The 12,799-nt window shown below is 45.2% G+C and overlaps 1 protein-coding gene across 1 annotated transcript; it reads left to right on the top strand.

Moving 5' to 3' along the window:
- The first annotated feature begins 2,638 nt into the window (after nucleotides 1–2,638).
- On the top strand, nucleotides 2,639–4,784 carry LOC131411787 (uncharacterized). Its single transcript, XM_058550819.1, has 2 exons — nucleotides 2,639–3,081; nucleotides 3,838–4,784. The coding sequence occupies exons 1-2, from the start codon at nucleotides 2,844–2,846 to the stop codon at nucleotides 4,641–4,643; spliced, it is 1,044 nt and encodes a 347-aa protein (XP_058406802.1). The 5' UTR covers nucleotides 2,639–2,843; the 3' UTR covers nucleotides 4,644–4,784.
- The last annotated feature ends 8,015 nt before the right edge of the window (nucleotides 4,785–12,799 follow it).

Below are 12,799 nucleotides of genomic sequence, written 5' to 3' on the forward strand. Positions count from 1 at the left end.
ACCCTGGGGGACGCCCCAAGGGACAAGGGGAGTCAGGAAAGCCTGACCACCCCCCTTCAGGTGGAAAAAGAAACGGCACTCTTTTTCCCAGGGAGGACACGAAAACCCCTCCCGCCTGAAGCCGCCTTCGGTTGGCTTGTAGAGACGCCAACCGGGCAAGGTTGTTTATGTTTTGGTGTGTCTTTGGTGTTCGTTGTTCTGTTTTTGTTCCTCACGTGGACCTCATTTGACGGGATGGGACAGACTATGACGACCCCCCTCTCCTTGACCTTAGACCACTGGACTGAAGTGAGAGCGAGAGCGCACGGTTTGTCGGTAGAAATAAAAAAAGGGCGTTGGCAGACTTTTTGCACCTCTGAGTGGCCCACCCTCAATGTGGGTTGGCCCCCTGAGGGAACGTTTAATCTAACTGTTATTCTCGCGGTGAGGGCTATTGTTTTCCAGGAGAGACCGGGGTCCCATCCTGACCAACAACCATATATTACAGTGTGGCAGGATCTGGTGCAGAACCCACTCCCGTGGGTTAAGCCATGGGTAAAAGCAGAAAAACTAAGCCCCCGAGTCCTGGCGCTGCAGGATGCGGAGACACGGCAAAAATCGAAATCAACTCGAACAGCGGAGTCGGAGACCCCTTCGCCCCCCCCCCAGGTCTACCCTGAGATTGAGCCTCCTCCCGAATGGCCCCCTTTCTCGCCCCCCCTTACCCCCCCCTCCAGGCCCGCAATCAGGACAGAGGACAACTGGCTCGGGTCCCTCCGCTGGAACCCGGAGCCGCCGCGGAGCCACTCCGGACGGGCCTGATACCACGGTGGCGCTCCCGCTAAGAGAGTACGGAGCTCCTGCGGGACCCAACCAGCTGTCACCCCTCCAGTACTGGCCTTTCTCTTCCTCAGACCTGTATAACTGGAAAAATAACCATCCCCCCTTTTCAGAAAACCCCGCCGGATTAACCGCCCTGATAGAGTCCCTAATGTTTTCCCATCAGCCCACTTGGGATGACTGTCAACAGCTCTTACAGGCGCTCTTCACCATGGAGGAGAGAAAGAGAATCACACAGAAAGCAAGAAAGAACATCAGGGGCACCAACGGGCAGCCGGCAACGATAGCTGAGGCGGAAGAAGGGTTTCCGCACAATCGACCCAACTGGGACTATAACACGGCTGAAGGTAGGGAGGCGCTGTCCGTTTATCGCCGGGCTCTAGTGGCGGGTCTCCGGGGAGCCGCAAGGCGGCCCACCAATTTGGCTAAGGTAAGAGAGATTCAGCAAGGACCCACTGAACCCCCCTCCGTTTTTCTGGAACGATTGATGGAGGCTTATGGCAGGTACACGCCCTTTGATCCGTCCTCGGAAGGGCAGAAGGCCTCTGTCATTATGGCCTTTATTGGACAGGCAGCCCCAGATATAAAGAGGAGATTGCAAAGGCTAGAGGGGCTGCAAGACTACGACCTGCGGGACGTAATAAAGGAGGCCGAAAAGGTGTATCATAAAAGGGAGAGTGAAGAGGAAAAGCGGGAGAGAGAGAGAAGGGAGGCTGAGGAGAGGGAAGACAGGAGAGACAGGAGACGAGAAAAAAATCTAACTAAAATACTGGCCGCAGTGATAAGAGAAAAAGAAAGAGAGTCGACAGGGCCAGATCACAGACAGTCAGGGAACCTGGGCAGCGCCCCACGACCGGGCTCACGCAGACGGCAACCCTTGGACAAAAAAAAAAAAAAAAGGCCACACCCAAGGTGTTGTCTTTAGAAAAAGACGAAGAATAGCGGGGACGGGGCTCGGGCCCCCTCCCCGAGCCTAGGGTAACCCTAACTGTTGAGGGGACCCCTATGAGTTTTCTGATCGATACGGGAGCTGAGTATTCAGTACTGAAGCAACCTTTAGGAACCTACTTAGCTCCCTCCCCCCATCACGAAAATGGTACACTGTCTTGGACCTGAAAGATGCATTCTTCTGCCTACGGCTTCACCCAAAAAGCCAATTACTTTTTGCTTTCGAGTGGCGCGACCCTGATATGGGGATCGTTGGACAACTGACTTGGACCAGACTACCTCAAGGTTTTAAAAACTCCCCTACCCTGTTTGATGAAGCCCTCCACAGGGACTTGACTGATTATAGGGTTAAAAACCCTCAAGTGACTCTTTTACAGTATGTAGATGATCTACTGTTGGCGGCAGAAACCCAGAAACCCCGGGAGACTGTGAAGAAGGGACCAAGCGCCTCCTGGCCGAGTTGGGTGAGTTGGGATACCGGGCGTCGAAAAAAAAGGCACAGTTGTGCCAGGAAAAAGTAGTCTACTTAGGCTACACACTAAAGGACGGCCAAAGGTGGTTAACCGACGCACGGAAAAAGACTGTGACCCAGATTCCTGCGCCAACCTCCGCTCGCCAGGTAAGGGAATTCCTGGGGACAGCCGGCTTCTGCCGATTGTGGATCCCTGGGTTTGCTACCCTGGCTGCTCCACTGTACCCATTGACTAAGGAAAGTGGGAACTTTGTCTGGACTTTAGAGCACCAGAAGGCTTTTGAGACTCTAAAACGGGCATTATTAGAAGCACCCGCGTTGGCCCTACCAGACTTGACCAAGCCTTTCACCTTGTATGTAGATGAAAGAAAGGGAATCGCCCGGGGAGTCCTAACTCAAGCCCTTGGGCCCTGGAAGCGCCCAGTCACATATTTATCAAAAAAAACTGGACCCAGTAGCCAGTGGATGGCCCTCCTGCTTAAGGGCGATTGCCGCCACCGCCCAGCTGGTGAAAGATGCAGATAAGCTAACTCTGGGCCAACAGATAACCATAGTAGCCCCCCATGCCTTAGAAAGCATTATCAGACAGCCTCCAGATCGATGGATGACCAACGCCCGGATGACTCACTACCAGAGTCTGCTCCTAACTGAAAGAATCACCTTTGCCCCACCGGCCATCTTAAACCCGGCCACACTGCTGCCCGAAACGGATGACGAAATACCCGTTCACCAATGCGGCGACATCCTGGCATCAGAGACGGGGACCCGACCCGATTTGCCAGATAAGCCATGGGCTGGGGCCCCTAATTGGTACACCGATGGCAGCAGCTTTATGGCAGAAGGTAAGAGGATGGCTGGGGCCGCCGTGGTAAACGGAAAAAAAACTCTGTGGGCAAGCAGCTTGCCGGAAGGGACTTCTGCACAAAAGGCTGAGCTTATCACCCTGACACAGGCGTTGAGGTTAGCTGAGAATAAGACTGTAAATATATACACAGACAGCAGGTATGCCTTTGCTACTGCCCATGTTCATGGGGCTATTTATAAACAAAGAGGGCTGCTTACCTCGGCTGGAAAAGATATCAAAAATAAAAAAGAGATTCTGGGCCTCCTAGAGGCTATACATTTGCCTAAAAAGGTGGCAATCATCCATTGCCCAGGTCATCAGAAAGGCACCGACCCCATAGCTCAAGGGAACCGCTTAGCGGATTTGGAAGCCAAGCGGGCAGCACTAGGACCTATGGTCCTGGCTCTCCAGGGAGCTAAGGTCAACAAAACTGCCTCCAATGGGGAACTAACTAAAGAAGAGAAAGTCTTGTCCGTTGCAGAAGGGCGAGAATATCTATCACATCTACACTGGCTAACCCACTTAAGCCCTCAGAAACTAATTAAAATTATTGAGGCCTCCCCGTACCAGGTACCAGATTTGAGAAAGGCGGCTGAAGAAATTTATAAAGATTGTAGGGCTTGCACTCTCACAAATGCTGCAGTTACCAAATACCGCATGGGACACAGACTCCGGGGAGATAGGCCCGGAACCTTTTGGGAGATAGACTTTACTGAAGTCAAACCTGCCCGGTATGGAAATAAGTATCTTCTAGTATTTGTAGATACCTTCTCGGGATGGGTAGAGGCTTTCCCCACCCGAAAAGAGACTGCCTCTGTAGTAGCCAAGAAGATATTGGAAAAAATCCTCCCGAGATTCGGGATCCCAAAGGTAATTGGATCTGACAATGGTCCTGCATTCGTTGCCCAGGTAAGTCAGGGACTGGCCAGTCAACTGGGGATCAATTGGAAATTACATTGTGCTTATAGACCCCAGAGCTCAGGCCAGGTAGAAAGGATGAATAGAACAATTAAAGAGACCCTAACTAAATTGTCCATAGAGACCGGCGGTGATGACTGGACAGCCCTCCTGCCCTTTGCCCTGTTCCGCGCCCGGAACACCCCACAAGGGCCCTTAAAACTTACATCCTTTGAGATCCTCTATGGAACCCCTCCCCCTTTGGCACAAATAGGGATACATGACCCTGACATTATACCTTCTATACCTTTGTCAGCCCACTTGAAAGCACTTGAGGCCGTCAGGCACGACATCTGGAACCAGCTAAAAGAGGCCTACCAGCCTGGTGATCTGCTCATCCCGCACCAATTCCAGGTTGGGGACTCTGTCCTTGTGAGACGACATCGGACGGGGTCATTAGAGCCACGTTGGAAGGGGCCCTACGTGGTGCTCCTCACTACGCCCACAGCAGTCAAGGTGGACGGTATAACCTCTTGGGTTCACGCCACACATGTAAAGAAGGCACCCCAGAATGCAGCAGATCTCTGGAAGGTGGAAAAGACTGATAACCCTCTTAAGCTGCGTTTGCGTCGTGGGAACGGCGAGCAGCTTGTCCAATCCTAACCCCCACGCTCCTCAACTGCTCACGTGGCAAGTCGTCTCCCAGGTAGGAGATATAACCTGGTTAATCCAAAAAAACTGCTCCCCCTTGGACATGGTGGCCAGACTTACACCCTGACCTTTGTAAACTAGTTATTGGAGCCCCCGGTTGGGACTTAGAAAGGTTCACAGATAACGGTAGGGCCCCATCCCCTCCGGGACGCCATGGGTCGGCGAGACAAGCCGGAGGGTGCGGCACCCCCGATCGCCGGAGTAGACTAAAGGCAGTGCCCTTTTACGTGTGCCCCGGTTACCACAGACCTCGTTCAATTAACTCCTGGTGCGGGGGCAAGGAAGACTTCTACTGTAAGAACTGGGGATGTGAAACCAGTGGGACTACTTATTGGAAACCCTCCTCTTCTTGGGATTTAATCAGGGTTAGAGCAAATTACAGCCACCAGATAAGTCAGTGGACATGGAAGGGAGGACGAACAATTAATTGGGGCCCAGAATGCAATACCTGGTGCCACCCCTTAACCATTCAGTTCACAGAAAAAGGAAAAACAATTAAAACCTGGACCGGGAATGGTCATTCATGGGGAATAAGATTATACAAAGAACGATGTGATAATGGCCTGACCTTCTCTATTAGATTAAAAATAGAACCTCCCGCCAGCAGACCAATAGGGCCAAACGGGATCCTAGCCGATAGGAGGCCCCCTCTGTCCCAAAAATCCCCCGCCAGCAGACCGATAGGGTTAAATAGCCCCAAACCCCCCCAGGCAAAGTCCATAACCCTAAATGGGACCATAGATACGGTCACCAAATCTGCCCTGCGACCACCATCTACGCCACCTCCCGCAGTACCTACTGGGCAAAGATGGCACAGACTGTTTAACTTAGTACGGGGAGCTTACTACGCCTTAAATGGCTCCAACCCTGAAATGACTGAAGCATGCTGGCTATGCCTAGCGGTCAGCCCCCCTTATTATGAAGGAATTGCCACCATGGGGGTCTATAATAACACCACAGACCACACGACTTGTCTTTGGGGCAAAGAAGGGCGGCTAACCCTAACGGATGTGTCGGGGACCGGTTCAGGACTATGCTTAGGGAAAATTCCCCCGGGCTACCAGGCTCTATGTAATAAGACTGAAGTCAGCCTTCCGACCACTCCTGGTTATTTTTTGATACCAGGGCCCAATGGGTGGTGGGCCTGCTCCACGGGCCTGACCCCCTGCATCTCAACTGGCATATTCAATTCGTCACAAGATTTTTGCGTGCTTGTGCAGTTGGTGCCTAGAATTTATTATCATACTGCCAATAGTTTCGAGGATGAATTTGACCAGAGATCCAGATTATGGAAAAGAGAACCAGTATCCCTCACCCTGGCTGTACTCCTGGGACTGGGAGTTGCCGCGGGCGTAGGGACTGGCACTACGGCCTTAGTCACGGGAGAAAGGGGATTAACTGCCTTGAGCAATGCTATAGATGAAGACCTCAGGACTTTAGAACAGTCCATCTCTAAATTAGAAGAGTCCCTCACCTCCCTGTCTGAAGTAGTGCTCCAGAATAGAAGAGGATTAGACCTGCTTTTTTTAAGAAATGGAGGACTTTGTGCGGCCCTTAAAGAAGACTGCTGTTTCTATGCAGATCACACAGGGGTAGTCCGAGATTCAATGCAAAGATTAAAGAAAAGATTAGACATGAGGCAGCAAAGCAGGGAGGCGCAACAGAGCTGGTTTGAATCCTGGTTCACTAAGTCCCCCTGGATGACAACCTTACTATCCTCCCTAGCAGGACCCTTGCTGATTCTTTGTCTACTCTTAGTTTTCGGACCGTGTGTTTTCAATAGAATTACTGCTTTTATAAGAAAAAGGGTCAATGCAGTGCATGCTATGATGCTCCAACGCCATTACCAAGCTCTCCCACGCAATGAGCCACTGATAGTAGACACCGAAAACTAAGTTCTAAGATTAGAACTAGGGACAAAAGAAGAAGTGGGGAATGAAGGAAGTAAAAATTATATTAAAAATTAAAAAGTTACTACCTTAGAGACAGGCACCTCCACGCCCTAAGGATTCCTGGTATAAGGGGGAACGTTTATCGATCCTGACTGACTCTATTCATGAAAGACCCACCCTAAACTGTTCGGGGAAGAACTGAGAACAAGAGAGTGCTCCAGAGGGATAAGTTTGGGAGGGTCGGGGTGGAGGGGGTCCAGATGGGGACGCGTGTGTGTAACCTGATAATCGCTTCGCGCCATAGCAATTCGCGCCATAAAATGTAACTGTTTAAATGTTTTAAATTAGCCAATCATGTAAGACTGCGCCAACCTTTTCCCGCTTTGTGCTCCCAAACCCTATATAAGAATTTGCCCTTTAAGGTCCGGGGTCGACTCCTCTGTCTCCTGCGAGAGATACGTGTCGACCCGGAGCTCCGCTTAATAAACCTCTTGCGTTTGCATCAAGCTCGGTCTTCTGTGTCTGTGGGTCCGCGCCTTCCCGAGACTGGAGTTGGGGTTTCCTTTTTGGGATCCTACACTAGAAAAAGTGCTAACAGTTTTCTCAATTGGTTGAAAGAAGCCTCAAGTCAATGGTGACTTACAGTTTGAAATTTAGATGCCAGAACTTCCCTAGTAGAAGGAAGGAGTCCCAAAATTTAAGAAGTCAATTTTTCGTAAAGCAAACTGCCCACTCTCTCTATATCCATTCTCGATTGTTTGACCCTGATAGGCCAAAAGTATATTCATTTCACTAAGATATCAAAAAGTGCATTAATGAGAGAAACACGTTGGCATCCTTGTAAAGTTCAATAGTGCTTTTCCTCTGTATGCTGGGGATGTTGGTAGGAGATGGGATGATGGTAGTGATGGTGCTCAGGGCAAGCTACTCCAGGAGGCACCACTCTGGTATGTGGATTATTTCAAGCTGAAGACAATAAGGACTCAGAGAACTCAGGAAGAATATTTGTTTCCCCTCCCAAACTGCCTAAAGAATTTAAAACAAAAGATCTGTTTCAGGAAGGAGTTATTATCATGATGGCTGTAAAGATAATGTAGGATAGATGTTACAATAGGAAAGGCACCAACAAGCCCATCTTATCAGAAGTTCTGTCTCTCTGGCCACATTCTCTGGATGGCCCTGCAAGGAGTTGCCAGACAAACATTTACATTTATAAGGGAAATCTCCATTTGTAAAGGTATCTCCCTCTCTGTTTTGGGAAGAGGGGAGATGGCCTCATTTCTAGAGACTTATCAATGTAGAAGGTGAGGCCTTAAATCTGCATAATAACCTTACTCTTGTTTACTGTGCTTTAGTGGTAATCTCCTGTAACTGACTCCCCCCACCCCCAAGATCCTCCTTTGTCATTGGCTGAACATGGTATTTAAGACGAGAATTTCTGCTATTGTGTTGAGAAACCAGTGTCCCTGCTTTCTCCCATGTATACATGTTATTAAACTTGGTATTATTTTCTCCTGCTAACCTGTCTTGTTAATTATTTGGCCAGCCGTAAGAACCTTAAGGAAAAGGGCAGAGGGAGATTCTCCCTCTCTCCCGACAGTTTTGGCGATGAGGATGGGATGGCAAGTTGCCTTCTCTGGCTGGAAGAACTGCCTTCTCCCTGGACTACTGCAGATGATGAGATATGGCAACGCCTGACGAAAGCCAGCAAAAAGGTAAGACTTCTTACTACATCAGCCTCCTGGAATCTCTATCTGCGGAGTCCGACGGAAGGAAATGGTGAGAATTTTTTTGTCTTTCTAAATTTAGATTGGCAGGAGAAAATATTTGGGAAACTAGTTTCTTGTGCTTTTAGTGACTCTTGGTTTAAATTTGGTAGAGTACTCTTGGTTTTGATCTTGATCCCTTTTCCTCCCAGAGATAGTCTCTGTTTTTCTCTTTTGTCTCTGTCTTTTGTGTCGTGTGTCATAAGAAGGAAATACCCTAGGGTAGGACGCCGGCATAGGCCCTATAAGCCTGCTGCCCGGGCCGGCCCCACAGACTGGTGAGTTTGCAGGTCTCAACAGACTGGCGTCTATTTAGACAAACTTTGCTGTGGGTTAATATGCACATGAAGTGAAGGCCATTGCCAAGGGCATCTTGGAAGCCAAAAAGGGCGCAAATTTCGTGGGCACGGGTCGAGCAGTTAAGAGCCATTAGGGCGCTCGCCACTTTCAGAAGACTCCCGTGACAGGATACGTTGGGTCATGGAACAGGGTAGATGACACAGGTTCCCCGCCAACTGCAAGAAAATGTCTGTGCAACGACGAGGTACTCTGTAAAGCACACAGTCCCCAACCCTGCAGCACCTCCCCCACCTAGGTATTATTCTGGCTCCAAGAGACCTGAGGCGTGGCTAAAGCTGTCATTGTGCACATAAGAAAAAAACCGGATGAGGTTTTTCCTTCTGTCTTGTTCTGTGTCCTGAGAAAACTTGGCTTTGTGACCAGTGAGAATCTTCTCCTTGGTCTCCACCATACGGAAGGTGCATTTACTGGGGTGCACCTTGGTGGCCAGTCAAGTAGACTGGGGTTCCGAACTGTCTCTTTGTCTGGCTGTGCCAAGCTCCTCAGGGGAGTTTGTCATAAAGAGCCCAGTCCATAAGGGCTTTTGTTGTCTTAACCTTTGTTGCTTGTTAGTGCTGGAAAAATCCCATTCCAGTATCACCTGCCCGGTGTCACAGATTAGCGGGTCTGTGACTGGAGGCGTCCCACACTATTGTGGGAGACCGGAGACACCGTTTTCACTACACCATCCTTATCGCCTGTGCAACGAAGGTCTTTACTTTCTCTGAATATCTTTGGGAGTGAATTCTGTGGATCATGGGGGCTACATCATCTGCGCCCTCACCAGGGACGTCTCTTTCATCCATGGTAAAGATTTATTCTAAGCGTGGAAAGTTACCTCCAGGTCTTTCCTTAAAAAGGCTTATTAGGGGCCGGCCCGGTGGCGCAAGCGGTTAAGTGCGCGCGCTCCGCTGCGGCGGCCCGGGGTTCGCTGGTTCGGATCCCGGGCGCGCACCGACGCACTGCTTGGTAAGCTATGCTGTGGCGGCGTCCCATATAAAGTGGAGGAAGATAGGCACCGATGTTAGCCCAGGGCCGTCTTCCTCAGCAGAAAAAGAGGAGGATTGGCGGATGTTAGCTCAGGGCTGATCTCCTCACAAATAAAAAAAAAAAAAAAAAAAAAAAAAAGGCTTATTAGATTGAGTCACTATTGAAATAAATATACAAATGAAGATCCTACTTGTCAATCGCCAGACGACGGATCCTTTGAATTGGAAAAACTTCTAAATTGGGGGAAAAAAATTGTTTTGAGAGCTCTCACATAATTATTTATTTGGTACCTAAGAAAAGGCCAGAAAAAAGAAGAGAAAAATTTGAATAGCCTTAAGACCTTGACTCAGGTTACAATTGAATTGAGAACATGTAAAAGTGTAAGTGTTGATAAGATTATAAAGGTTGGAATGTTTGAGCTAATTTTATATAAAGAGGTTACATCAACTTTGCCTGAGTATGTTTTAAAATGTCTGACTGGGAATGCTTCTCTTGTCCGAAATTAGAAGACCAAGACCTATTGATAAAAATCTTAATGATAACTATGTTTAAAGTTATAAGAGGTGATGAAATTTACATGAAATTTTGTAGGAAAAAACTGATGTTATTTCTATTACAGAACTAGTTAACAAAAATAGTAATTTAAATGATGGCTAATTTTATCTGAAGTCTTATGAAGTCTTGTAGGCAATCTAAATAATTATTGAGAATAAGTAAATAAATAGTTGTGAAAAAGATGAATATTGGATGAACTTTAAACAATAATTATGTTATGGTGGTTACAGCTTCCAAACTCTTTTTGGTGACTTAAAACTTTAGAATTTTGCTAAATTTTATGATAAAAATTCAGTTGAGTATCTAGATCATTTCCAAATAACATAAGATATTAGACATTGATTGCTAAATGTACGTTTGTCTACTTTTGGCTTTTCATTACAGGAAAACTAAAAGGTGTTTTGGGTCTATTGATAAACATGTGTTTTATTAAAAGATTGTACTATAAAGTAACATATTTCTAGAAGTTATGAAGTGTTTATAAATTTTCCAAGCCACAAGATACTAATGTAAAAGAAAGTTTATATTTGTTTACTTAGTTTTTACTTACAAATTAAGGTTTCTAAAGGTTAAAATTTCTAATTAATATATGTGATTGAAGCTACTAAAAATTAAGAAAAATGTATCTGTACAGGGAAAATAAGATATATAAAAAAAGATACAAAGAATGAAAATATTTTGTTTGATTAAAAAAGATAAATTTGTCCTCAAGTACTAAGAGAGAAAAGAAAGACATGGGACAAATTCTGAATGTAAAAAAGAAGTTATAGAAAGTTTGTGGAAGAGAAATTCTAGAAAAAGAGTTCTATGCATGGTCAAGTTGGCTAAGATTAAAATGAATTTAATTAAGTAAATGAGTTTTAATAGCAGAAGTAAGCTGGTGCAAAATTAAAATTTGGTCTTCTATTTGGTCTTCTGTCTCTTAAAAGGATAATTTGCTTAAACTTGATAAAAAGGTTATAAAAGATTTTTCTCTACCTTTGGGTAAGTCTACCTAAAAGACAAAAAAAAACTGTTAAAATAATTTCCTGTGTTCAAAAGACTGAGGTCTCTCTATTAAGGCTTTTTAGACTGTTAATGCTCTGTTTGCTTTGACTTTTTATATTTTTGACAAGCTCCCCAAAATTCATATCTTAAATAAAGTCTTTTTTTTTTTACTTTTTTTTTCTTTGGGAATTTTCAAAGGGCCCTGAAACTTCTCAAAGAAATTTGCTCTCTTCCTATAAAGAAGAAGATACTAAACTTATTAAGCTTATTCAGTATGTTAAACTACATGAGAAGCATTGTTAGACAAGTGATGCTAAACCTTCTTAGGTGGTATTATGTGGGCAAATGTTATTGACATAGGTGTTTTAAAATTGTATAACATTACTGAAATTCTGATCTGTCCTGGTTATCAGTCATAATTCTGATTATTATTTTAAAATGTTGTATGTCACAAAATTAACCAAATTTCTCTGTCAATTGCCTTTTTGAGGTCTTGTTGTTTACAGACTTATTTCTTTGCTCTAATGCTTTTGCAAAATATGTTTCAACTTCAAAAAAATTCATAAAAAAGACTGACATTTACACTGGAACACAGGTTTCTGACAAACTTCCTGATCATAAAACTGAACTTCTTAAGAAATTACAGAAATCTGATGGAGAAACTGATAACTTCATGAAGCTCCTAACAAAAAGATTGAGATCAAGGATAGATTACACAGGACTGAATGAACTGATAAAGATGATTATAATTTTTATGATTTTTCGTTTGAAGTATTGCAGAATTTTTAATGTTTTGTTTTTTCAGATTTAAAGAAAACTTTTCTCTTTTCTCCTGAGCTAGCTATGACTTATAACAATTTGGTAAATGATACTTTTGTAAGTAAAATTGAAATATTTATCTTTTTCTCTTTATCTGAACCGTCGAATTTGAAAACTCTTAGTGAGTATTGTTGTTTTCATGGCAATATAGTTATTTGCATAAGTTCAATAAAAATCTGTTCTCCTTATAACAGGACACAATTGGAAACACTGGTTATATTACCAAGGTTGTGACTGGAACATCATATTTGTGATATAACCATACAGCTTTTGAAAAATGAAGATTGGACTTTATGGAATAAAGCCACGTGGAAATATTGGCCTGGTATCTTATGTTCCAAGCAGCACTTACCAAGATAAGTAAAGAATGTCACTTATCTGGCAGGTACAAGAAACCTCGAAATATTTTGGGGGAACCTCGGAAGAGAAAAATTCACCAAAATCTGTAGGTATTGCAGGCAAAGTCTGATGACAAAATCCTTGGCTTGGCTTTCCTGGCCTCGAGAGGCCTTTGAAGTTCAATGTGAGATTCCTTATAAAAAGTTCCAGCAAAGCAGATTTAAAAGAGCCTATGTGATCAATTGCTATTCTTGCTGTACTTATGTAAATAATTGGGCCAACTCTATTGGAACTAGATTTATTTTGCAAACTAGTTAGTTTTAATTTGGCTATCTTAATAAAAATGAGGGTGATTTTAGCGAAAAAAATATATTTCAGTAAAAACTATGGTATACATTTGCGGATATTAGATCCTAGTTTT

This window comes from Diceros bicornis, chromosome 12 (assembly GCF_020826845.1).
Source record: "Diceros bicornis minor isolate mBicDic1 chromosome 12, mDicBic1.mat.cur, whole genome shotgun sequence".
NCBI classification, from domain to species: Eukaryota; Metazoa; Chordata; class Mammalia; order Perissodactyla; family Rhinocerotidae; genus Diceros; species Diceros bicornis.